The sequence below is a fragment of the Mobula hypostoma genome, chromosome 13, assembly GCF_963921235.1.
Source record: "Mobula hypostoma chromosome 13, sMobHyp1.1, whole genome shotgun sequence".
NCBI lineage: Eukaryota > Metazoa > Chordata > Chondrichthyes > Myliobatiformes > Myliobatidae > Mobula > Mobula hypostoma.
This window is the reverse complement of record NC_086109.1, coordinates 35,400,659-35,425,705: the sequence shown is the minus strand read 5'-3', so window position 1 is coordinate 35,425,705 and position 25,047 is coordinate 35,400,659. Positions and strand designations below refer to the sequence as shown.

Here is a 25,047-nt window from a genome sequence, read left to right as displayed (position 1 = left end):
AAAATGATTCCAGGATTGAATGGCTTGTCATATGAAGAGTGTCTGCTGGCTCTGGGCCTGTATTCACTAGAATTTTGAAGAATGGTAAGTGACCTCATTGAAACCCATCAAATGGTGTACGTCCTTAATAGAGTGGGTGTGAAGAGGATGTTTTCTATATGGGAGAGTCTAAAACCAAACAACAGAGCCTCGGAATTGAGAGATGTCCTTTTAGAATAGAGATGAAGAAGAATTTCGTTAGCTGGAGAGTAGTGAATCTGTGGAATTCTTTGCCACAGGCAGCTGTGGAAGCCAAGACTTTATATAGAAACATAGAAACATGGAAAATAGGTGCAGGAGTAGGCCATTCGACCCTTCGAGCCTGCACCGCCATTTATTATGATCATGGCTGATCATCCAACTCAGAACCCCGCCCCAGCCTTCCCTCCATACCCACTGACCCCCGTAGCCACAAGGGCCATATCTAACTCCCTCTTAAATATAGCCAATGAACTGGCCTCAACAGTTTCCTGTGGCAGAGAATTCCACAGATTCACCACTCTCTGTGTGAAGAAGTTTTTCCTAATCTCGGTCCTAAAAGGCTTCCCCTCTATCCTCAAACTGTGACCCCTCGTTCTGGACTTCCCCAACATCGGGAACAATCTTCCTGCATCTAGCCTGTCCAATCCCTTTAGGATCAATCAGATCCCCTCTCAAAACGTTATATCAGATCGTTTCAATCAGATCCCCCCTCAATCTTCTAAATTCCAACGAGTACAAGCCCAACTCATCCAGTCATTCTTCATATGAAAGTCCCGCCATCCCAGGAATCAATCTGGTGAACCTTCTTTGTACTCCCTCTATGGCAAAGATGTCTTTCCTCAGATTAGGGGACCAAAACTGCACACAATACTCCAGGTGTGGTCTCACCAAGGCCTTGTACAACTGCAGTAGTACCTCCCTGCTCCTGTACTCGAATCCTCTTGCTATAAATGCCAGCATACCATTCACCTTTTTCACCGCCTGCTGTACCTGCATGCCCACTTTCAATGACTGGTGTATAATGACACCCAGGTCTCGTTGCACCTCCCCTTTTCCTAATCGGCCACCATTCAGATAATAATCTGTTTTCCTATTTTTGCCACCAAAGTGGATAACTTCACATTTATCCACATTAAATTGCATCTGCCATGAATTTGCCCACTCACCCAACCTATCCAAGTCACCCCGCATCCTCTTAGCATCCTCCTCACTGCTAACACTGCCACCCAGCTTCGTGTCATCCGCAAACTTGGAGATGCTGCATTTAATTCCCTCATCCAAGTCATTAATATATATTGTAAACAACTGGGGTCCCAGCACTGAGCCTTGCGGTACCCCACTAGTCACCGCCTGCCATTCTGAAAAGGTCCCGTTTATTCCCACTCTTTGCTTCCTGTCTGCTAACCAATTCTCCACCCACACCAATACCTTACCCCCAATACTGTGTGCTTTAAGTTTGCACACTAATCTCCTGTGTGGGACCTTGTCAAAAGCTTTTGAAAATCCAAATATACCACATCCACTGGTTTTCCCCTATCCACTCTACTAGTTACATCCTCAAAAAATTCTATGAGATTCGTCAGACATGATTTTCCTTTCACAAATCCATGCTGACTTTGTCCGATCATTTCACCGCTTTCCAAATGTGCTGTTATCACATCCTTGATAACTGACTCCAGCAGTTTCCCCACCACCGACGTTAGGCTAACCGGTCTATAATTCCCCGGTTTCTCTCTCCCTCCTTTTTTAAAAAGTGGGGTTACATTAGCCACCCTCCAATCCTCAGGAACTAGTCCAGAATCTAACGAGTTTTGAAAAATTATCACTAATGCATCCACTATTTCTTGGGCTACTTCTTTAAGCACTCTAGGATGCAGACCACCTGGCCCTGGGGATTTATCTGCCTTCAATCCCTTCAATTTACATAACACCACTTCCCTACTAACATGTATTTCGCTCAGTTCCTCCATCCCACTGGACCCTCTGTCCCTTACTATTTCTGGAAGATTATTTATGTCCTCCTTAGTGAAGACAGAACCAAAGTAACTATTCAATTGGTCTGCCATGTCCTTGCTCCCCATAATCAATTCACCTGTTTCTGTCTGCAGGGGACGTACATTTGTCTTTACCAGTCTTTTCCTTTTTACATATCTATAAAAGCTTTTACAGTCCGTTTTTATGTTCCCTGCCAGTTTTCTCTCATAATCTTTTTTCCCCTTCCTAATTAAGCCCTTTGTCCTCCTCTGCTGAACTCTGAATTTCTCCCAGTTCTCAGGTGAGCCACTTTCTCTGGCTAATTTATATATATTTAAGGCAGAGGTTGATAAATTCTTGATTGTGTGGGCATGAAGGGATATGGGGAGAAGGCAGGAGGTTGGGCTGAGAGGAAAGATGGATCAGCCATGATGAAATGACGGAACAGACTCGATAGGCCAAATGACCTAATTCTGCTCTTACATCTTGTGGTCTCTTCTGTAGAGCCACTTTTATGCCCTCAACCTTTACTTTTCTCTTAATTCTACATCTTTCCTCTTCCTGTTATGCCTATAAAGTCAATACCTCACAGAACGTGGGATAGCAGATTAACAAGGTGGCACATTGCATCGAGATGTTGCCTTGCAACTGTTGACCTGATTGACAAGGAATCTGTCTTTTGATATTGTTTGTGTGAAGTTTGCATATTCTCCCCATGACTCTAAGGGCATCCCCAATATGCTCCAGTCCAAAGGCATGCTTATTATTATGTTATTGGCTACTGTAACCCACTCCTCCCCTTAGCGTGCAAGTGAGTGTGAGAATTTGGGAAGAGTCAATGGAAGCCTGGGGAGAACAGGTTACAGAGAAAACTAGGGTGGGGGGGGAGGAATGGCATTCATGTAGTAGTACTCAGAGACTCAAGTGATACAGGTGGTCTCTTTCTATGCTGTAGGCAAATATGGAAAATAGAATATTTATAATTGAGCTATCTCAACTAAAGCTTTATTTAGTTCTTATAAAATTGGACTGACTGGCCTAGCTTTTGAGGTTTGGCTCTCCCCATATCAATTATGCTGTATAAGGACACAGCAGTGTAAGGATTAATCTACCGGAGTAGCAACAGAAATTCTGAATAAATAACTTGGAGACACCAGTTTGAATCCCAGTAAGGCAAATGAGGAATTTAAATTCATGTAGTTATTTCAAAAAAAAAATCTCATTAACAGAAGCCATGACACTATCAAACTGTGGTTAAATAAAAACATTTGGTTCACTAATAATGAATTCTGCACTTTAGTAAATCTACTTATTACCTCCTCACTCCAGGGGAAAATGTAGATGGAATAATAAATGCTGAGATAGAGTGTGACGTCCAGAGCAAAATATCATAGCATTTACCACCACTCAATCTTCTGATACGACCTGAATGTGGGGGTAGAAGGGTGGGTTGGCAAGTTTGCAGACGACACAAAGGTTGGTGGTGTTATAGATAGTGTAGAGGATTGTCAAAGATTGCAGAGAGACACTGATAGGATGCACAAGTGGGCTGAGAAGTGGCAGATGGAGTTCAACCCAGAGAAGTGTGAGGTGGTACACCTTGGAAGGACAAACTCCAAGGCAGAGTACAAAGTAAATGTCAGGATACTTGGTAGTGTGGAGGAGCAGAGGGATCTCGGGGTACATGTCCACAGATCCCTGAAAGTTGCCTCACAGGTGGATAGGGTAGTTAAGAAAGCTTATGGGGTGTTAGCTTTCATAAGTCGAGGGATAGAGTTTAAGAGTCGCGATGTAATGATGCAGCTCTATAAAACTCTGGTTAGGCCACACTTGGAGTACTGTGTCCAGTTCTGGTCACCTCACTATAGGAAGGATGTGGAAGCATTGGAAATGGTACAGAGGAGATTTACCAGGATCCTGCCTGGTTTAGAAAGTATGCATTATGATCAGAGATTAAGGGATCTAGGGCTTTACTCTTTGGAGAGAAGGAGGATGAGAGGACACTTGATAGAGGTGTACAAGATAATAAGCGGAATAGATAGAGTGGATAGCCAGCACCTCTTCCCCAGGGCACCACTGCTCAATACAAGAGGACATGGCTTTAAGGTAAGGGGTGGGAAGTTCAAGGGGGATATTAGAGGAAGGTTTTTTACTCAGAGAGTTGTTGGTGCATGGAATGCACTGCCTGAGTCAGTGGTGGAGGCAGATACACTAGTGAAGTTTAAGAGACTACTAGACAGGTATATGGAGGAATTTAAGGTGGGGGCTTATATGGGAGGCAGGGTTTGAGGGTCGGCACAACATTGTGGGCCGAAGGGCCTGTACTGTGCTGTACTATTCTATGTTCTATGTTTGAAATCTTAGCTCGAGTTTGCCAGAAGGCATGTGGGAGATTCTGAATTCAGCTGGAAGATGGTTCTATGATCTGATGAAACCAAAATTGAGTGTTTTGGCTATCAGACTATACACTATGTTTGGCATAGGTAAAACACCGCACATCATAAAAAACACACTATCCCTATCGTGGTGGTGGCTGCATCATGCTGTGAGGATGCTTCACTGCAGACAGCCCTGGAAGGCTTGTGTAGGTAGAGGGTAAAATGAATGCAGCTAAATACGGGGGCAAACCTGGAGGAAAACCTGATGCAATCTGTAAGAGAACTGTAACTTGGGAGAGAGTTGTTTCCCAGCAAGACAATGACCCCAAGCATAGAGCCAAAACTACACAGGAGAGGCTGAAAAATAACAAAGTTAATGTCTTGGAGTGGCTAAGTCAGAGTCCAGACCTCAGTCCAACTGAGACTTTGTGGCTGGACTTCAAAGATGTTGTTCCCTTGTGATCCTCATACAATCTGACAGAGCATGAACTGTTTTGTAAATAAGAAGGGGGGAAAATTGTATTGTCCAAATGTGCAAAGCTGCTAGAGACCTATCCACACAGACTCAAGGCTGTAATTGCTGCCAATGGTTCATCTACTAAATACTGACTTGAAGGGGGTGAATACTTATGCAATTAATTAATTTATGTTTTAATTTGTAATTAATTTGGATAATTTTGTGGAGATCTGTTTTCACTGTGACATGAAAGAGTCTCTTTCTGTTGATCATGTTCAAAAAAAGCCAATTTAAATCCACTGTGTTTCAATGTTGTAAATCAATAAGATATGAAAACGTCCAATGAGGTGAATACTTTTTAAAGGCACTGTATATAAAGAATATGAAGAGATTGTGACCAATGTTTCTGTTGCATCCACCTACACTTCTTTAGCAACCTAGAAGTCATGACATTTGCACAAGAGATTCAGCAGGGGCTGGGAAACCAAAGTAGTGGAGGAACTCTGAAGGGTCCTGCTGAAGGGGCTTGGCCCGAAATTCCAACTGCACCCTTTTCCATAGATGCCGTCTGGCCTGCTGAGTTTGTCCAGCATTTTGTGCGTGTTGTTCAGATTTCCAGCATCTTGATTGTGACAGGAACTCAGGAGGTCAGGCAGCATCTATGGAGAGGAATGAAGTCGATTTTGGGTCAAGACTCTTCACCAGTTCTGATGAACTGTCTCGGCCTGAAACATTAATTCTTTATTCCTCTCCGCAGACGGAGCCCGAATTACTGAGCTGCTCCCACATTTAGTATGTCATTTGAACAAGTTAACTTACTAGCTGTCAGTAATACTCATCTTGAACATACATCATCTCCATTTTTATAATGCTTATAGCTTCCCACATCAGTTTAATCTTCACACCATCTTCCTAGCTACACCCATTGCTCTATATGAAGATTTCTCATTGAATCCTATGTCGACCAAGCTTTATGCTTTGTTCATATTTCTCATGTTATTGCCCAAAAATCCCTACCCACTCGGGAGTGCTAGACACCTCTGTGGTGTTTCACCTCTAAAATTCACTCAATTGATTAAAGTTAATGTAGCTTCCTAATATTTTCTAATAAACTCTCTGAGCGAACATTTTCATTTCTCTCTGACATATATTCTTCTCATTCTGTTCAACTTGTCCTGACTTGCCATTAATCTCTTTTATGTACTTTAGGTTTGGGTGCTCTTTCGCAAGGATATGCTGGCTTCCACTAGAATTCTCCATCTTTGAATCCCTTCCATTTTCCCTTCACGATTTTATCATGCAGTCACTGTGTCTAATTTGCTTCTCAATGGGAACTCCAATGATTAATTTGTTTTTACTGTAATGCTATTATAGATCAGAGAGAATCATGCATAGACACAGAGACAGAAAATGACAGACACAGAGAAATGTTAAGGGAAGGGGAGAGGGAAAGGAAATGAGAATCAGCAAGCATGTATTGAATGGGACGCTGCCTCTTTCAACAATCTGTATACCTCTACATTTAGATCCTGTTGATCTGTGAAGAAATTTTGTGGCGGAGCAGCAAATCATACTCAAGTGTACGATCTGCTGATCCTCTCCTTCTTCAAACTAATCATCCAAAAAGTGTATGGTGCCTTTATTTTTCTCTCACACTATATGCTTAACATTACATTCATATTACACCTCATTTGTCAATTACAATTGATTAATACAAATACATGTGTGCCACTGGACAATACCTCTTTTTTATTCCAGAAAAAAGACACAATTGGTCGTATAACATATGGAAAGGAGGAAGGCTGCCAAACTGAAAATTTCCTCTGTATCAGAACCAGATATTAGAGCATTCTGATCAATTACATAACTGGGCATCTTTTTCACTTCCACATAATTGAGATACTGTTACAATAACTTTATATATTGATAACCTAGTGTCATTTGAGATATATGACTTTCCTTCCCTGCATAGTATAAACCACTCTGTGCACTTTTTTTCTGTGAACTTTCAAAGTTTCTCTCGTCACCCAGTAGAACGGTGAAGGACGAAGCAGACGATGTTGCACATTTGGACCTATCGATGAGTGTCAAAATTAATTATGTCAGGATGTATCTATAGAAAGAGAAAGAGTTAATGTTTTAGGTAAGGGAACCTTCACCAGACCTGAGAAGGACAGAAATTTGCTAACCTTTAGAGCAGCAAAATTCTAGGATTTTTTTCCTCACGCAATGAGCACACGTGACAATTGGGATGAGGTGTTGTGGCTGTGTGATTTTTCTGCTGATGTGGTTCTGGCATACTGGGTCATGTTCATCAGGCTGCGGGCGGGGTGGAGGGTGGTTAAAGAGGGAAAAAAAAAGGATGGCAGATGCAAAAGATTCTGATATGGACAGGAAGAAAGAGCATGTCTTCTGAAAGCAGAAAATTCCATGCCAAGGTAGATATTGATACTGTGGTGAGCATTTGGTCTATGATGACAGACCAGTAAGCTCGTTAAACTCAACAACCGTTTTTAATGTGATTAACATAAAACAGTCTGGACGCTATGACCCAGGGAGACAACCCACTCAGTCACAGACAAGCAGGTGGGGTGATTACTACGCACCTCGGTTACAGTCAGGGTGACCCACAAACACACATGCGAACAAATGTATAATCTGAGTAAATGAACGTGAACATCCCACCATAATACCACACAAGCATTTTAACACAAGAACAATAAACTGTGCTGGTCATTAGGAATGCTGGGGTGGACTAGAGTGTCACTTTCTTCCTCCAGTCTTGCTGGGTCGGTGGTGGCCAAGAGCTGATACGCTGCCAGCTGGTAACGGTGTAGTATGACTGCCACAACCGATATACCACACTGGAGATGCGGCTGAACACCTCTCCCAGCCCCTTCCAGTGGTCTCCAGCTTGGGGGATAGTCCTTTCTTCCGGGAGGGACAGTAGACCCATAGCAGGGCCCCGACCATCAGCCAGGCCGCTTCTGGGAGGTGTAAGCTTTGCAGCAGTGCACGAACAGCTCCGCATCCTGCCTGTACCCAGGCCGGCAGAAGCATTTGCGCAGCCTGCCCAACGTCTTTGCAGCTCTGAGAAGGCCATTGCCAATCAGCCTGTGCGCCGAGAGCAGCGCCGTGGTGCAGAGACCCCACGGGGGGCCGCCAGCTGCAGGAAACGTCTGTCGCCGTCAGGAAACTGCCATCGCTGGAAGAGGAACCCATCGCACACCTCCAGCGTTCCCCCACTGAGAGTATAGGGCTTTGGTCTCTGGATCCAGAGCAGAGTCAACTAGCTGGTGTTCCACGCTCAGACATCCCCTTCCCCGGGCCAACACAGGATCGCTCATCTGCACACTGAACAGCTGCTGGTCAGTGGTGGAAAGGTCTACCTCGCTGCCAGCAGCCACCTGAAGCACTGTCACCGCCACTTGCCTCTCGTTCCACTGTGTTGGGCCGCTGTGGGGTGTGCTGCATGCCACAGGCCACTGTGAGACCAGTGGTGGTTGTTGCTACTCCTGCCTGGTCCACTTCCTGGAGCTGCCCTGCCAGAGGGCCGTGGCTTCACCACTGAGGTAGAGTGTTGCCCCTGGCACATCCACACTGGACTCCCCCAATGATACAGGATCCCCAGGTGTCGGCTAGCCACACCTTGTGCTCCACTGTGTTCACCCCCACTGTGACATCTTCCCTCTCATCGCCACACGGTCACCGGCGATCGTAGCCAGCTCCCACTGTCATCGTCCACCCACACAGGGATGGCTGGTTCGTGTTGGGGATGACACCGGATGGATGGTGGTGATGGTTGACCAACGCAGGGGGTCTGATCCTCTCCACCACACAGTCCACATATAAGCCTTGCTCTTCATCCATCCAACAACCCGGAAGGGTGACAACCGAGGCATTCTACTGGAGGACTCGGGGTGCACCGCCCGCTCGGTGCATCCCGATGGCTGCGCCGGGCTATAGCATGGTACTGGTACGGGGCACTCCCAGGCCAAATGGCCTGTATCACCATGCCGGTAGCAGAGATCGCTCTGTGGCACGCGGCGGGACCAGCTTGGCGCTGGTCATACCTGTCTCATGGGCTTTTCCTTGTCAGTTTCCTCCTCCGCATCAGTGACACAAGCCAGGCTTGCAGCATGTGGGGAGACACTGGAATGACTTGGGGGGGGTGGGGGGGCTAAAATTGTTTCTGCCCTCTCCACCTCTGACAGCGCCCCGGTCAGTGATGATGGTGATGTCAGGCTAACTTGCTGCCATAGGAACTCCGGTGTCAGTGCCTTTATAAAGGCATGAAGGGCAAGCGCTTCTTGGACTGTGAGAGGGAACCGGGGGTAGCCATGCCAAGCACAGTGGCTAAGATGTGCCGTGAACACCCCAGGCTTTCTCCCACACGGCACCATCTGCTGTCCAGTTCTTCCCTCATTGCTTTCTCCAATGGCTTCTGCTCGAAACACCGCTCCAGCACCGCTACGAGGGCCCTGTAGTCACACTGCTCAGCTGGTGTTAGATCGAAGAGGGCCCACAGGGCATTCCCCTCCAGGGCCAGGGCAAGGTGCACCACCATCGTGGTGGGGCTCACCCGTTGGGCCATGTGGAAAGTTTGACTTACGCCAGGTAAGGCTGCAGGCGGCTGGTACCGTTGCACCTGGGGAGCTTGAGGGTGGACCTTGTGGCGTGAATTGCTGAGGCCCGTTGGTCTTCCTCTTGCTCCGCCGGCATCGTACATGCTGCCCATCCTCCCATGGCTGTGGGGTCTTGGGTTCCCCAGTGCGGGTCACAAGGGAGGTGAGTGATGTGCTTTGCCATGTCCCTTGGGTACGCTCACCCCTTCAGGGTTGACAGGGAAGCCACGATACTTGGTTTCCGGGTACCCCGGCCTGGGGGTGTGGGGGTGGCATATTGCTCAGTCCCTTGACTTATTCCAGACGTCGTAGCTCATTAATTTCGTCGCCAATTCCTTATCCCATTCCTGGTACCAATGTGGTAAGCATTCGGTCCACGATGACAATGAGTAACCTTGTTAAACTCAACAACCATTTTTATTGTGATAAACACAAAAAGAGACTGGATGCTATGACCTGGGGAGAGAACCCACTCAGTCACTCAGTCACATACATACAGTGCTTGTTATACACACCGTTACAGTCAGGCTGACCCACAAACACACATGTAAATAACTGTTTACCCCAGCTAAAATGTAACAATAAATGAACTTGAACATCCCACCATAATCCCACAAAATCTTTTTAACACAAGAACAACAAATAGTTCTGGTCATTAAGGATGCTAGGGCATTCCCCATACCTGGAGTGCAACAATGTGTTAACTGCAATTGAAAGAGTACTTGAAAAGATGAGTACAAGCATCTAGATTGCATAATCCTTGGTGAATCCCCACATGGAATATTAGACACAGCTCTGAGCTCTGGGCTCACAACTTAACAAATGATAAACGTGTGACAGATTATTTGTAATGAAGGGGAGGGAACATCGACTTAGACCATGAGAGGCCTGCGTCGGGCATTTTCATGCCTTACAAGGCGCAGATTGGAAGTCTGTGGGGCGCCACTCCTCGCACAGACTAGAGCAATGTGTGATTAAGTGCCTTGCTCAAGGGCACAAACACGTCGCCACAGCTGAGGCTCGAACTAACGACCTTGAGATAACTAGACGAACACCTTAAACCACTCGGCCACGTGCCCAACACAAATTTGTAATGAAGAGTCAGCATTTTGATTGTTGAGTTACTGAGTTTATCCATGGAGGGGAGATGAACAGATTCTATACTCCATTGACTTGGAAAAGAAAAACTGGGAGATGATCACATTGGAAGAACAAAAAACTTTACAGGCCTTGATTAAGTAAATGCCAAGTTGATGTTTCCATGGATTGGTGTCTAGAACAAATTAATTAAGTAATTAATTAATAGATAAATAGATAGAAAATAAATAAATATTTAGCAAAAACCAGTAACATGAGTGGTAGATTCCTTGAAAGTGCGTCCTTGGGTTGTGGAATCCCTTTGGCATTGAGATGAGTGAAGCTAGCTACCCAACGCTGGTTTAGGAGCTTGATGGTTGAGGAGGAATAACTATTCCTGAACCTGCTGCTGTGGGACTTAATGCTCCCATCCCTCCTTCCTGGTGGGGGCAAGGAGTTGGGATTCCTTGATAATGGATGTTGCTTTCTTGTGACAGTGCTTCTTGTGGATGCACTCCTGAGCAGAAATGAAAAAAAAAACTTCTTCCCTTGGGGTAATCATTCTTTAGAATGCACTATGCCAAGAGGATTATGTATATCCTGTACCAAGACAAAGCCTGTAGATTTATAGATACTAAGTAAGGAATAAGGAGTAAATGAAAGAAGGTGAGTGGGAAAAGAAATGGTCAACCAAGATAAAGGAGATAACAGACACAAAATGCTGGAGGAACTCAGCAGACCAGGCAGCACCTATGGGAAAGAGTATGTCGATGTTTCAGGTCAAGAGCCTTCAGCAGGACCATTCAGCCCTGCTGAAGGGTATTGACCCAAAGTTTCAGCTGTACTCTATTCCATAGATGCTGCCTGACCTGCTGAGCTCCCCCAGCATCTTGTGTGTGTTACCTGGATTTCCAGCATCTGCAGATTTTTTCTTGTTCGTGACAAGATAAAACAGACATCATTCTACGTATGTCTATATTGTTTGTTTCATGCTAACAGATCACACTATCATAAAGCCTTCATTTGTTCATAGGCAACAGTCCTTGAACAATATAATCCAAAAACACCTTTTAATGTGCATTGCACAAAGCAAATTGATGCCAAAAGGCCAGGAAATTCTTTGGAGGCTGAGAAGGAATACATTAAGTGAGTTGTGTGTAATGGGGCAATGAATTCATGTCTTTTATGAGGAGTCTCTGGCTGTAAAAATTGACTGCTGCCCAAGGCCCAAAAGCATCATTCAGAATAGACAGGGTCTTAACACTCTTAACTTTCCGCTGATCATGCTGCAGTTGGAAACAAGAAAGGGAAATAGGTCAGATGGGAATCTAACAACACATTTGTTATCCAAGTGGTAACTATTAAATATGATTTAACTAAATAAACTGGCTGAAATTAAATCATGGTTTCCATATTAATATTGTCCTGCATAATAGAATTGATGAGTTATGATTTTTAGCTCTTCATCTCCTTCAGTGCTTCTATTCTCTTCCTCATCCCAACTAGGTGTCTGTGAATCACTTGGTTAATGGTAAGGGTCTATGGTATTAAAAAAGTTGGGAACCCCACTCTAAGCATTTGTACACTCTCTTTCAATGCTCTTCCTCCCTCACTCAGCACTGGCTCTCCCTCGCTCATTCTTTCTCCCTCCATTATGGGTTAGGGAAAGGGTCCTCTCAATTGTAGTCTTCAAAGGGGAGCTTTTGATGTTGGTATCTCTGACCTGGGACTGGAGCCTCATTCTTCTTTGACACATGTTAAATTTTAAATTGGTTTGTTTAAATATTCTTAAGAAATTAATTCAGGACAACAGTAATCAACCTTCTTTTTAATGCTTTATTATGACAAGTTTCCATCCAAATCCAACTTCATTTACCCTTCCTGTATGGCTTTATTTGGGATTAAGACTCTCTGAGTAAGCTTAGTGCTCTCCAATGGAAAAAAACAAAATGACTGGGGGAAAGAAGAGGAACTTCAGCCGTGGAAGCAACAAAAAGCTTGCACAGGTGTTAGTTTAGTTTCACTCTTAAGTGCTTGGTTCATTGATCTGCTGCAGTTGGGGAGTAAAAGGAAGATTTCAGTACAATTCAGCCCAGTCCACAGCAGCCATTCTGTGAAAGTAATGGAAAGCTAATCAATTTTATCAAACATTAACCTGGCATTGTTAGCAATTCAATTTTGTTGGAGAATAGAAGTTGCTTTGAACTTTAAATTGGAATTCACATGGTATGTGGCTTCAGGCTTGCTGTGGCACTTGGTAGCAGCAGCAGGAAGCAAGTACACGTTCTCCACTAACAGCATGTCAGGCTTCAAGAGTAATTAATAGCTACCTTTAAACAGCATAGGTAGTGCGGCAAGGAAATATGAGAAATAATTTAGGACGGGATTTGAGAATAATTGCTATGCAATTGCCATAAAACAATCATTAAAAAGTAAATGAGTGCTCCAATGATCACAGTACTCTATTAAAATACTAATGTGGTAATTGGAAGTCTGAAATACAACATTTTGCCTCAGGTCTTTATGTTATCAAAATCTAACTGGATCAACTTAAACTAATTCTGACATGATTCCACCAGTATTAAAAGAGTATTGACAAACTGTATCTTGAAAACATTAACAAACTCACAGCATCCGTAGAGGATCGGCTACTAATTTACATTGCATAATATAACAAATCATTGCAATATGTCCCTGCAAGATATGAAAAGAATTGTTCAAAACAACTTTTTCAAATGATTATTATTTAGCCTTCAATCTACAACATGGAACAGGGTCAGCAATTGTTGATAAAATGGTAAAAGATTCTGCGAAGGTCACAAATCAATGAGTCAATGATTGTCTCAGTAAACTCAACTGAATAAACAAGTTAAAGGTCTCGGCCCAAAACGTCGACTGTACCTCTTCCTAGAGATGCTGCCTGGCCTGCTGCGTTCACCAGCAACTTTGAAGTAAGTTAATTTTAAAAACCAGACTCAAATATTGTCAGTTTTTCCAGAAACAGGAATGAAAAACAAATAAGTGAGACAGGTACAAGCCGACAATGTAGAATGATAAACAAATGTAGTTTGTAGGCTGTATATTTGCACCACATCGTACTAACATGGCTGAGAATCTAGCCCAGATACAGATGCAGACTTGCTTCATATTAGCAAATGTTCATGAAACTTGTTGGTTTAAAGAAAAATCTTAATGAAGTTTAGCTTCATGCCTTTTTTCATAAGTATGAACTCTTATCCCTATCTTTTGTCATTTAGGAAATACTACATTCAATATTCATCCCCCAAGCTAATGTTCCAAGTATGTAAATGCCCTGAACCATCCTACAGTTAAACACACATAACACTTCATTATTGATTTCAGCTTGGATGTATCTGTACTGGTGCTAGCGACAGAAGGGTCGGCTGTGCAGCAGCGAGCGAAGCACTGAGGACTATGCTTGGAGACGTAAAATAAACAGACTGAATGTTAGAATTCTGGTGCAAGGCACAACTTGAGAGTTGACATGGCAAAATATTGTGAGACAGCGAGGACGTAAGTGATCATCTCTTCCCTAATTTACTCTTCCTCAGCATTTTTCAATCTGTGTATCTGGAAATTCTTGTATTGATTATTAGTCAATGTATGCAATTAAGCCAATGTCATTTTTCATAGGTCTCTGAATAGCCACCAGATTTGTGCATCAGATACACAAATAACACCATTAAACAAATACAAATAGCAGTCTTCTTATTTCAATTATGCATGTGCTCTGACCAGGACAAGCTCACTTAATAAGAGTAATACTCTTTCTTTCAAAACTAATAAACAAAAACAAGGAAGTGAAATATAAATCATGAAAAATTATTTTAAAACATTGCTAACCAAAACTAAGCCTGATTAGCAATTGATTATACTAACTTTTAGACTGAGAGAAATTATTCAGACAAACTATTGGATTAAATGATATGGTATGCTTGTACTTAAGACTCCACTTACCTTGTATTATCTCATGCTGTCAATATATTGTTCCACATAGAATGTAAGAATATTGCAACTGAAGGTGTAGGCTTCAGAGCCTCTTGATCCAAGTCACTGTGCATTATCACTATCATTAACCTCAGCTCTGTCTTCACTTTCCCACTGTTTCTCCATTGTCCAAATATCTGTTTTTAGGAGATTTAAATATATTCAATGATTCAGCCTCCATAGGTCTCCAGATTTAAGAATTACAAAGATTCATGACCCTCTGTTGGATGGAATTCCTGAAATAGGCCGTCTCTTGGTTTGGATTTCACCGTGAGTGGAAACCTCCTCTCACCATCTAAATGAAAATGTAGATGCTAGAAATGTGAAATAAAAACAGAAAGTGCAACTCAGTAAATCAGGCAGCATCTATGGAGTGAGAAATGGAATTGAAGTTTTGGTTCAAATATCCTCAATAGGAACTGAGAAAGATCTGAAAAAAAAGTAGTTTAAGTTGAAGAGAAGGTGGCAGACAAGATGGACAGGATGAATGAGATACAGGTGGACGTATGTGTCATGACCTACCTTCGGAATATTAAGTTTCCAAAAGAAATCTTCACTCATAGAGAATAGGTTCAGACTGCTCTATCTTTCCTCAACCAACTCTTTCATGTTTAATATCAAACTAGTAAAAATTCTCTGAACTGCCTCCAGAATAGGTATATCTTTCCTAAAAAAAATACAATGTGGTATTCCAGATATGGATTCCATGCGTTTTGTGTAGTTATAGCTATTTCTTCTGTCTCCTGTACCTACTGTGCTTCCCCTTAAATATATCAATGCTACTTGTGTCCTTGTCTCAGTCTAACTTCATATAATCGCCAGGCCCACAGACTCACCACAGGGTAAACACAATTTAAAGGTGGCAACCCACATCCATTAAAGAGCTCATAATTCAAAGATAAAACTTGAGGATACAAGAACATCATTTCAAAGGCAGAAATTGTATTTTTAATATCTCATTTTAGAATTAAGTTCAAGATGAGCATTCTAGAGGGTAGCACTTAAGTTCACCTAAAAGGTAAAAAACATTGGAAAAAAATGCATTGCAGTTGCAGCTCAGGCAAAATACTACCACATCATTGAATGAAATATTTGCTATTTCATTTCTTTCTACTGCAAATACATGCCAGGAGACAAATCTGTCTTAGTACAAATGTGGAGATTTAACATATCTCTTTAAATATACGTACAATGCTGTAAGTTCCAGAGAGAGGTGAGCAGTTTAATCTGCATCAACCAAGTTCCTACTGTCATTGCCAGAAGCAGAGAGAGTATTTGTGAACAATATACCGACTATACATGGTTGGAGGAAATACCATGCAGAACAATGGTAGATTCTGAGAAATCCAGGTACCATGGAAACAGCTGATCCACTACTTCATCAACACAATGATGACTGAGACATACTGATTAAAGACTTAGGATAGGTCGACAAGGGCAAGAAAATTAAACAAAAATCTCAAATAATTATGACTGTCTTATAACAACCTTCGTGATATACTGGATAAACGACTACCCTGCATGGACACAAGTAAGAGCTATCTTGTGCACTTTCAAGAAATATGTTAAAAAAGGTCCACATGTTTCTCGGAGGTCCATTCAGAATTTAGTCAGGGAACTTTTCAAACTGGAATGTAACCATCAGTGTCTGGTTTTCCCGTGGATGCGCCCAGAGCAGAAATGCATGGTAATTTAAAATCATTATTCATAGCTGCCGCTGATGGTCGACATTCTATCAATTCACTGTCCATTGTTTTCACCTTCAAACTTCTGTGGGGCAGCTGCAGTTCATAATTCATTTGGGGCAACAAGCATCTCTGGGCTGTCCTGTATTTTACAGGTGTAGATGGACCAGGCTTTTGCCTGGCTCTAACCTCCTTTAATGCACCCTCGGCTGAAAACCCAGAAAGTTTCCCAGCTGACATTCAAGGTGGGGATGCAGGGGAGATGGACAGTGTGTTGCCTTTGTCAGAGGACCTTGTAAAGATAAAATAAAGTTATTCCCTTAACTTTATAGTTAGGCCATAAAACATAGGAGCAGAATTAGGTATTTCAGCCCATCGAGTCTGCTCTGCCTGATCCCGGATCCCACTCAACCCCCATACACACCTGTCTTCTCACCATATCCTTCGATGCCCTGACCAATCAGGAAACTATCAACTTCTGCTTTAAATATACCCATGGACTTAGCCTCCACCGCAGTCCGTGGCAGAGCGTTCCACAGATTCACCACCCTCTGGCTAAAAACCTTCGTTTTTATCTCTGTTCTTAAAGGTTGCATCTCAATTTTGAGACTCTGTCCTTTAGTTCTGGATACCCCAACCAGAGGACACATCCTCTCCACATCCACCTTACCTTTCCTTTCAACATTCGGTAGGTTTCAAAGAGATTCCCCCACCCCCGTATTTTTCTAAATTCCAATGAGTACTGGCCCAAAGCTGACAAACACTCCTTGTATTTAACCCCTTTATTCTCGTGAACCTTCTCTGGACTCTGTCCAATGACAGCACATCGTTTCTGAGATATGGGACCAAAGCTGTTGACAGTACTCCAAGTGCAGCCTGACTAGTGTGTTATAAAACTTCATCATTATCTCCTTGCTTTTATATTCTATTCCCCTTGAAATAAATGTCAACATTGCATTTGCCTTCTTTTCACAGACTTAGAAGTATAAGTTCCAATCTCTGGTAAATAATTTTCTTAATCATTTGTGGGATACACACAACCTTAAAGGAGGTGATTTTTGAGACCATTTTAAACAGAAATTAAACATCTGTTATATTGCTATCAGCCAGCAGACATGTCAGCCAGACCTGCTGAGGTCAGTTGAAAAAGGAGATCAAGTGAACAAAATGGATTTTTAAACAATTCAGCATTTTCAATACTTCTATCACTTACATATACTGGCTTTATAATCAACTGAATTTAAATTGCTCGGCTGCACATTCAGATTCACATTTTATTTTATATTTCATAACTCTCACAATGTAGAAAAAGGTCATCCAGTCCATCAAGTCTATGTAGCTATCAGAACAATCCCATTAATTCATATCCATTCATTTTCCAGCACCCCCATCCCCCTGCTTGCCCCGTAGCTGTACAGGATGCAATTTATGTCAACCAATTACCAACTTTCAAATCTTTGTGACATGGGAAGAAACTGCAGCACTTGGGACAAGTGCATGTGACCTCAGAGAGAATGTGCAAATTCCCATAAAGTAAGCACCCAATGCCAGAATTCATTCATTGTCCCTGAAGCTGTGAGGGACTATCGTGCAACCATGCCACACCATTTTCGTAATCATTAGTCAATAGCAATGGAACGCAATTCCAGTTTTAGCTATGACTAAGTTACCAGTTAAATACTAACTGCAGCAAATGCCTGATGTTTGGACACACAGTGCTTGATCTTCACTGAGCAGCATAACACACTTTTGAGTCACCACCACCAGGAATCCACACTTAAGTAGATAGCTTGGTTGCTTCTTATTGTCTATGCAAAAAACACCCAAGTGTGCACATTACAATGTGACTTCTGAAACATGAGGGGCACCTGTAGCATAAATTGTATGAGTACGAAAGCATGACTCTAGATTTTACTCCACTGAACACATCCGTAATATATACGAGACAATTCTGAAAGTGCGATGTGTATAATGCATACTGGGCAACTCAGAAATGAAATGTGCTGAAACCTTAACAGAAAACCCACCAAAAGTGTTTTGAGAAGTAATTATTAAAACACTACACATGCCAATCTCCTTCTCAGAGAACTGTTTTACTGTTACTGATAAAGCACAAAGCCATCACCATCAACTCTGACACCCACATCCATGCAATTGCTGCAGGTAGTCACTTGAGTGTAACCATGGCGACCTTCTTGATGTATATTATCAGTTCCCAAATCCAGCAATAGTCAGAGTTATTGAGGAGGCCAAAATGACACAAGAAATATAACACATTGTAAATTGGGATCAGACCTGGATGTACTGGTGCGGGATGTTCCATGCACTTACAAGCCTGGCTGCTTAATAAACCATTATTTTTGTTTTAATTTTGATTGTTTGGGAAAAAAAGTAAATCATTTTTTTTACATTTATCCCTGTTAATGTATAACAGGTAGGACTGTAACTCAGTGATAATTAAATGGAATTATGTTTCATGAACAATGACTAATGATAAATTTTCATCAAAAGGAAACGAATACTGATCGCAGAATCACAAACTAGAAACATACTAAAAGCGAAGATTGCGAAAGACCACTGAGAAAGAAAATGAAAATGTAAATGAAAGCATAATGACAAATATACTCTTCTTGGGCTTCCAGTCGAGCACAGGTATTAATTTTAATTGATGCTTCGATGACAAACTCTACCATCTTCAACAAGGATGATACCTGGGCATGTATATTCCATATTTCACTGGTATATATACCCCCTTTGTCCGTTCCTCCTGACTGGTTAGTTCTCATCCAATCAGCTTTCCACTGTCCCACCTAATCTTTTAACACTAATTTGCAGACAATAATATTGTGTTACGTGCCCACAGTTTGATCACGGGACAGTTGGATGACGTAATGGTCTTGTGAGTGGGATGATGTAATTGTCTCATGACCGTGGGGTGATGTTATGTCACATGATGGCCTGTTCCCTACAGTATTTAAGGAAGCCCGCCAAAGTGTGATGCAGTTTTACTTTCTATTTTAAGGTGCAAGCACGTTGTTGCCAGCAGCTTCGCCAATCTCTGCCCGTTTTTGTTTGTTGCACCTTTGTTTTACCTTTACTGTCTAGTATTGGAGAGTGAAGACCTTACCAAAGTACGGGAACAAATGATCGGGTAAAGTTAATGACGTTCGGTGTTTTGGAAGTGATCGACTGTTTGGAATCGGAATCTTCCGGGAAATTGTGGCACGCACGTTTGATTTAAACCCCTGCAAGGTCAGGACGGTTTGTTCAGTGTCCACCCTCCCGAGAGAAAAGGTCAGCTCCTTTATTTCTTTGTGATTGCTTCAACGTGGCATCGCTTGACTGTGATCAGCAGATTCGTCATTCTCTTTGAAGGAATTGCTGCTGCAGTAAAGTCTCTCCTTAAAGACTGTAAAAATCACGAGGACTTTTCAACTGACTACTTTAAGACTGTGTTCGAGTTTACCCCTTTTAGAAGTATTTCTAAGTTTGACTGTTTGTTTGATATAGCCGCATAACGGTTAACTTCCGGTTAAGCTAGTTTGTTTACTTTTCTATGTTTTTGAGTAAAGGTTAATAAATATCGTTGTTTGTTTATAAAACCTGACTCAATTTCATATCCATTGTTGCTGGACACGTGACAATTGAAAGAAAGAGATGGCAAACCAGACTCACCCACCTTGGACTGAAACTCTCTTAGGAAGGATGGTAACAGCTCCTGCTGCCACCTCCTCCTGTTTCAGCACTGGCGTCACTTTGGAGCCCCAGCTGTCAGATCCAACCCACAGGAAGTGACCAGTCTGATTGGCTCTTTTAGTTGCCTCTAGCACTCGCCTGCAGATGAGGGGAAGGAACAGTAAAGAAATAACGTTAATGCTGATTCTGGTTCGGATTCAGATTCATTTATTTTTCACATATACGTCGAAAATGTGTCGTTTATGTTAACAACCAGCACAACCTAACAATGTGCTAGGGGCAGCCCGGACATCTGGAAACAACACCCATGGGGATACAGCACAAAACTGAGGACAGTGCTATAATTTAAACACTGCATTGTTACAGGACAACAGTATATTGTTTGACAAGGGAGTCGTGAAGTTCAATGTGAAGAAAGTTCTGGACTTTCATGTTAGTGCTGTGAAATGCAGATCATTTGGAATTACTGCCAGGTGTCCCACGGAGAAATCTGTCAATTTGTCCTGACATGGCATGGGCTTTCCCCAGTAATACATTTCAGATACTGCACCGTGATCAGTCCAGGCACACAATCCAAATCTCCGTTCACTTTGTTGGGTTTGTAAAGGCATAAGTTTAACAGGAAAAGGGGAAGGCAAGATAATTATAAACTTTTTTTTTCTTTAGTTTTATATATTTATGTCACTTAGGTATATTTTAATTCATTTTAACTGTATTTATTATTAAAACATTTTTTTAAAATTCATATCAATAATTTTAATGTCTTTGAGTGAGAGAGACATAAAAACATTAAAATGACTTACAATCACATCTGTTAAAGCTCCGTGTCCATCTTTGCCAACTCTGATGTGGAGTTCAAGGAAAGAACCTCTGCTTTGTTCTGTCTGCATTCCAGCCACTGTTCAGGCCTCATTAGTGGAACAGGCCTGAACAATGATGGCTTGAATGTGGGCAGTACAGCGCAGAGGTCCTGATCTTGAACTCCACCTTTTAATTACAGGCTCTTCAATACAGAGCCTATTTGGTTCTTTGCTGATATTGGTGCTGATGGGCCCTGCAAGCATTCGGGGCCCACCAGCACCAACATCAACAAATGAAACAAACCAGCAAAATCCAGGTTATGATTTTCCTTTAGAACTCTTTACAATGAATAAGATGGCACTTATCAATATTATTAATATCATCTTGATGAATATAATGTGACTTGCATTGAGATGGTTAATTAAATTTTTGTAACTTGTTATTGAAGAAGAGATGAAATGCTGATCTGCCATTGATTTATTACTTTGCATTAAATTTGTAACTTTCCACTTCAGATCAGCTGATGCAAAAATAGAAAGTGGAAATGATATATTAAAATAGAAAAATAGAAAGTGAAACAAAACAAAATGTATTGAAAACATCCTGCAGGTCAGTTTTTTACTTCAGAGAAGGAGCAACTTTTTAGGTTAATAAGCCATCCTGCAGCTGACCCTTGCCTGAATTGTCTACTGACTTCCCTGCTGAGTATTTCAAGCATTTTGTTTTTGTTCAGATTTAAGGCATCTTCAATGGGATATGCATGACATTCTTTCTGTTACTTCACATGTCTAATACTTGTCTTTTATCTGTCATAAATGACTTTTGCTAAGACCACTGTACCCAGCTGCGTCCATTGTTTAATTTAGCTTCCTACCGGTGGTTCTCCATAAATGTTGCCACCTAACACGAAGCCTCATAAATTTGACACTCCTCTCACCCACTATGTCAGAAGTTACCTGATATCATCTTCATTTGCAAATATAATGACTCCACGTGCATTGGGAGTTTCCAGAAGACGCTTGATAATTTTGTCGAACTCTGCTTGTTTTGGATCTCGTGGAATCTTCAGGGACTGGGCTACGCAGACTCCACCTGCAGTGAGAGGGTTAAAAGCAAAGGTTGACCTTGTGATCATTTGGAGAGAATGAAGGTGTTGCAAAATCCAATGAAGAATGAGAATACAACCTCAGCTTGTTGAAAAACAATGTGTTTACTAACAAACTACCATTAACAGTCCGTGTATTTTTGACCACCTTTCACATTTCTGACAATATTCATATCATCTGCAAACTTACCTATATTTTCGTCCAAATTATTTATATCCGTGATAGACAGTACTACAAACAATAGAGGTCCCAGCATCGATCCTCAAAGAACTCCTCTAGTCTCAGAATTTCTGTCAAAAAAATACCCATTCAGCACTACACTCCATCTTCTATGTCCAAGTCAACTTTGTATCCAATTCGTTAGGGATCTCATCTGGGTAAGGGTACCATAAGACAACTTAAAAATACCTTACAAAAGTCTCTGGAGACAATATCCATTACTATCCACTCATCAATCATTTCCGTCACCTTTTCAAATAAACCAAACGAAATTTGTGACACAAGATCTCCTCTGCACAATGCCAAGCTGGCTATTGCTTAATAAGTCTATGCTTTTTCCAAATGGAAGTAAATCCTTTGCCTAATAATCTTCTCCAATAGTTTTCCTTAATGTTAGTGTAAGGTTTACTGGCCTATAATTTCCTGCCGGCACCTCCTCCTGCTGCAGCACTTTGGAAACCCAACTGTCAGATCCAACCCACAGGAAGTGAATGGTTCTATTAAACAAAGGAACAACGTTGGCTATTCTCTAGTTTTCTGGAATATTGCCTTGAGCTAAAGTAGATATGAAAATTCTATCAAGGTCCCAGTAATCTCCTCTGTTGTTTACCTCTGTATTCCGGGATAGATTCGATCAGGCTCAGTGACTAATTCAAGACACCCAACTCCACTTATTATTTAAGGTCAATATACTCTAGGAGATTAACATTCCCCTCAAAAATCTCATCATCATCACCATCCTCCTCCTTGGTGAATACTGATAAAAAGTATACTTTCAGGACCTTGCCCACTTAGAACACTCTTGGAATCATACAGCACTACAGCATAGAAGAAGCCCTTCAGTCCATCTAGTCTATGATAAACTATTATTCTGCCAAGTCCCATCAACCTGCACCTGGATTATAGTCCTCCATTCCCCTCCCATGCATGTACATATCCAAACTTCTCCTACGTGTCAGAATCAAAAATGAAAACTAAATCAAAAACGACCTCTGGCTCCAAGCATACATTCTCTCCTTTGTCATTGAGTGGACTTAACCCTTGCCTAGCAAACTTCCTGCTCCTGATACACATGTAAAATGCCTTGAAATTCTCCTTAACCTAAATTGCCAAAGACATTTCATGAACCTTTTTAACTCCTCTAATTCCTTCAGATTTCTCAAGGGTCTTTTCTGACTTCCGCTTCAATCTTGTTGCCTTTGACAAGATCCGTTTTTAAATCTTCCATGATTTCTGAATATCTACCATCAAGGAATTTCAATTTGTCCACATTTAACAACATTTGAAACTCTATGGTTATGCTAATTGAATCCAAGTTTTTTTAAAATTCACTGTTGTGCATTCTCACATTACTTTTAATAACATAGCTTCAGGATGGGATAGATGGGTTGCCATTTTTTGGTTTTATCTACAGCCTGAGTGCTTTTTGTCACAACCCAATACTTTAAAATCCTTAAATCAAACTAACAACTTGGTGAGACTTATAACTTGATAAACACATTAACATTTGAAATTTATTTTGAACGTGACTTACAGTAAGTGGTTAGATATGCAAAACCTTGCCAAACATTAGGAAAATGTTTTGTTACAATTTTAACATTGGACATCAAGTCATCTTTTTGATAATATTAAACAAAGTAACTAGGGAAGTACAATCTTTACTGTGCCTCTTTGGTGTTTTTAACAGGGCACAAACAAAGCATTTTGAATCAGAGGTCAATGAAATAGCATCTGTGGATTGACAAGCAAATGAACATGCAGCTGTTGGTATTGAGGTGTACAATACTGTGGGGAGGCAGTCCTGGGAATTAAAACTGCAACAAGCAGCATTCCTGACTGATCATGAATGTCACCATGACTTTGAAACATGTATATTGCTAGAGAATGTTCTTTCCTAATATAACAGTCTAAATAGGAATTCTACATGGGCACAAGTAACAAAACAACAAATGTAACAGAACTCAATCTGACCACATTGTAAGGGTGTATCCCATATAAATTGTTCTGTGGGAAATGGAAGGATTTCAGTTTATTACCCTGTCTGATCCAACTTTGACCTATTCCAAGTCAGAATGATAGGTGATAGAAAAACAACCATCAGGCTCCTTAACCTGCTTGGTTAACTTCAATCATTACTACTCTGAACTGAACTGACTTACAGACTCACTTTTAAGGACCCTTTACAACTCATCTTCTCAATATTATTTTCTTTTGCATCGTTTTTCTTCTTTTTCACATTGGTTATTTGACAGTCTTTGTCTGTTCATGCAAGATTTTTTTGTGAAATTCAGTTGTACTTTCCTGAGAATGGGTGCAAGATAATGAACCTCAAGGTAACTCACAGTACACATACTTTGATAATAAATTTACTTTGAACGTTATGGTGTTCCCAATCAATTATTACCTATGTTCCTTCTGGATGGGAAGAGCACGGATTTGGATGATATTCACAGAAAAAGTCCTGCCGAGCTGAAGCACTACATCCTTCAGAGAGTTTACACTGCAGTCAAAGCATATTCAGGATCTGAATCAGGTTCAATATCACTGGCCTACAAACCTGACTCAGTTATACCAGTTCTATCTGGAGAAATGGAACAAAATTCCAGCAACTTACTGTGAGAAGCTTGTGGAAGGCTACCCAAATGTTTGACCCAAGTTAAACAATTTAAAGGCAATGCTACCAAATACAGGTGTCCCCCGCTTTTCGAACGTTCGCTTTACGAAACCTCACTGTTACGAAAGACCTACATTAGTTCCTCGTTTTCGCTAACAGAAGGTGTTTTCACTGTTACGAAAGAAGGCAGCGCGCGCCCCGAGCAGCCGCTCTCCCCCAGATTCGGAACGGCATTCTCGCCGGCATTGCTTAAACACGTGCCTGTGAGCAGCTGTTAGCAAGATGAGTTCTAAGGTATCGGAAAAGCCTAAAAGAGCTCGTAAGGGTGTTACACTTAGCGTAAAACTAGACATAATTAAGTATTTTGATCATGGTGAATGAAGTAA

The 25,047-nt window shown here is 41.6% G+C and overlaps 1 protein-coding gene and 1 long non-coding RNA gene across 2 annotated transcripts in view; one reads left to right on the top strand and one right to left on the bottom strand.

The window, feature by feature from the left end:
• LOC134355538 (metabotropic glutamate receptor 4-like) overlaps positions 1 to 25,047 on the bottom strand; it is a 1,343,412-nt gene that overhangs the window by 663,516 nt on the left and 654,849 nt on the right. The window contains exons 4-5 of the mRNA XM_063065551.1: positions 21,679 to 21,814; positions 19,905 to 20,059 (exon numbers count right to left, since the gene is read on the bottom strand). Of these exons, the coding sequence (XP_062921621.1) occupies positions 19,905 to 20,059; positions 21,679 to 21,814 (291 nt within the window). The remainder of the gene's footprint in view (positions 1 to 19,904; positions 20,060 to 21,678; positions 21,815 to 25,047) is intronic.
• LOC134355539 (uncharacterized) lies at positions 13,442 to 18,871 on the top strand. The gene is made up of 3 exons (XR_010020114.1): positions 13,442 to 13,483; positions 13,896 to 14,066; positions 18,737 to 18,871. It is a non-coding gene; the product is annotated as an uncharacterized LOC134355539 (long non-coding RNA).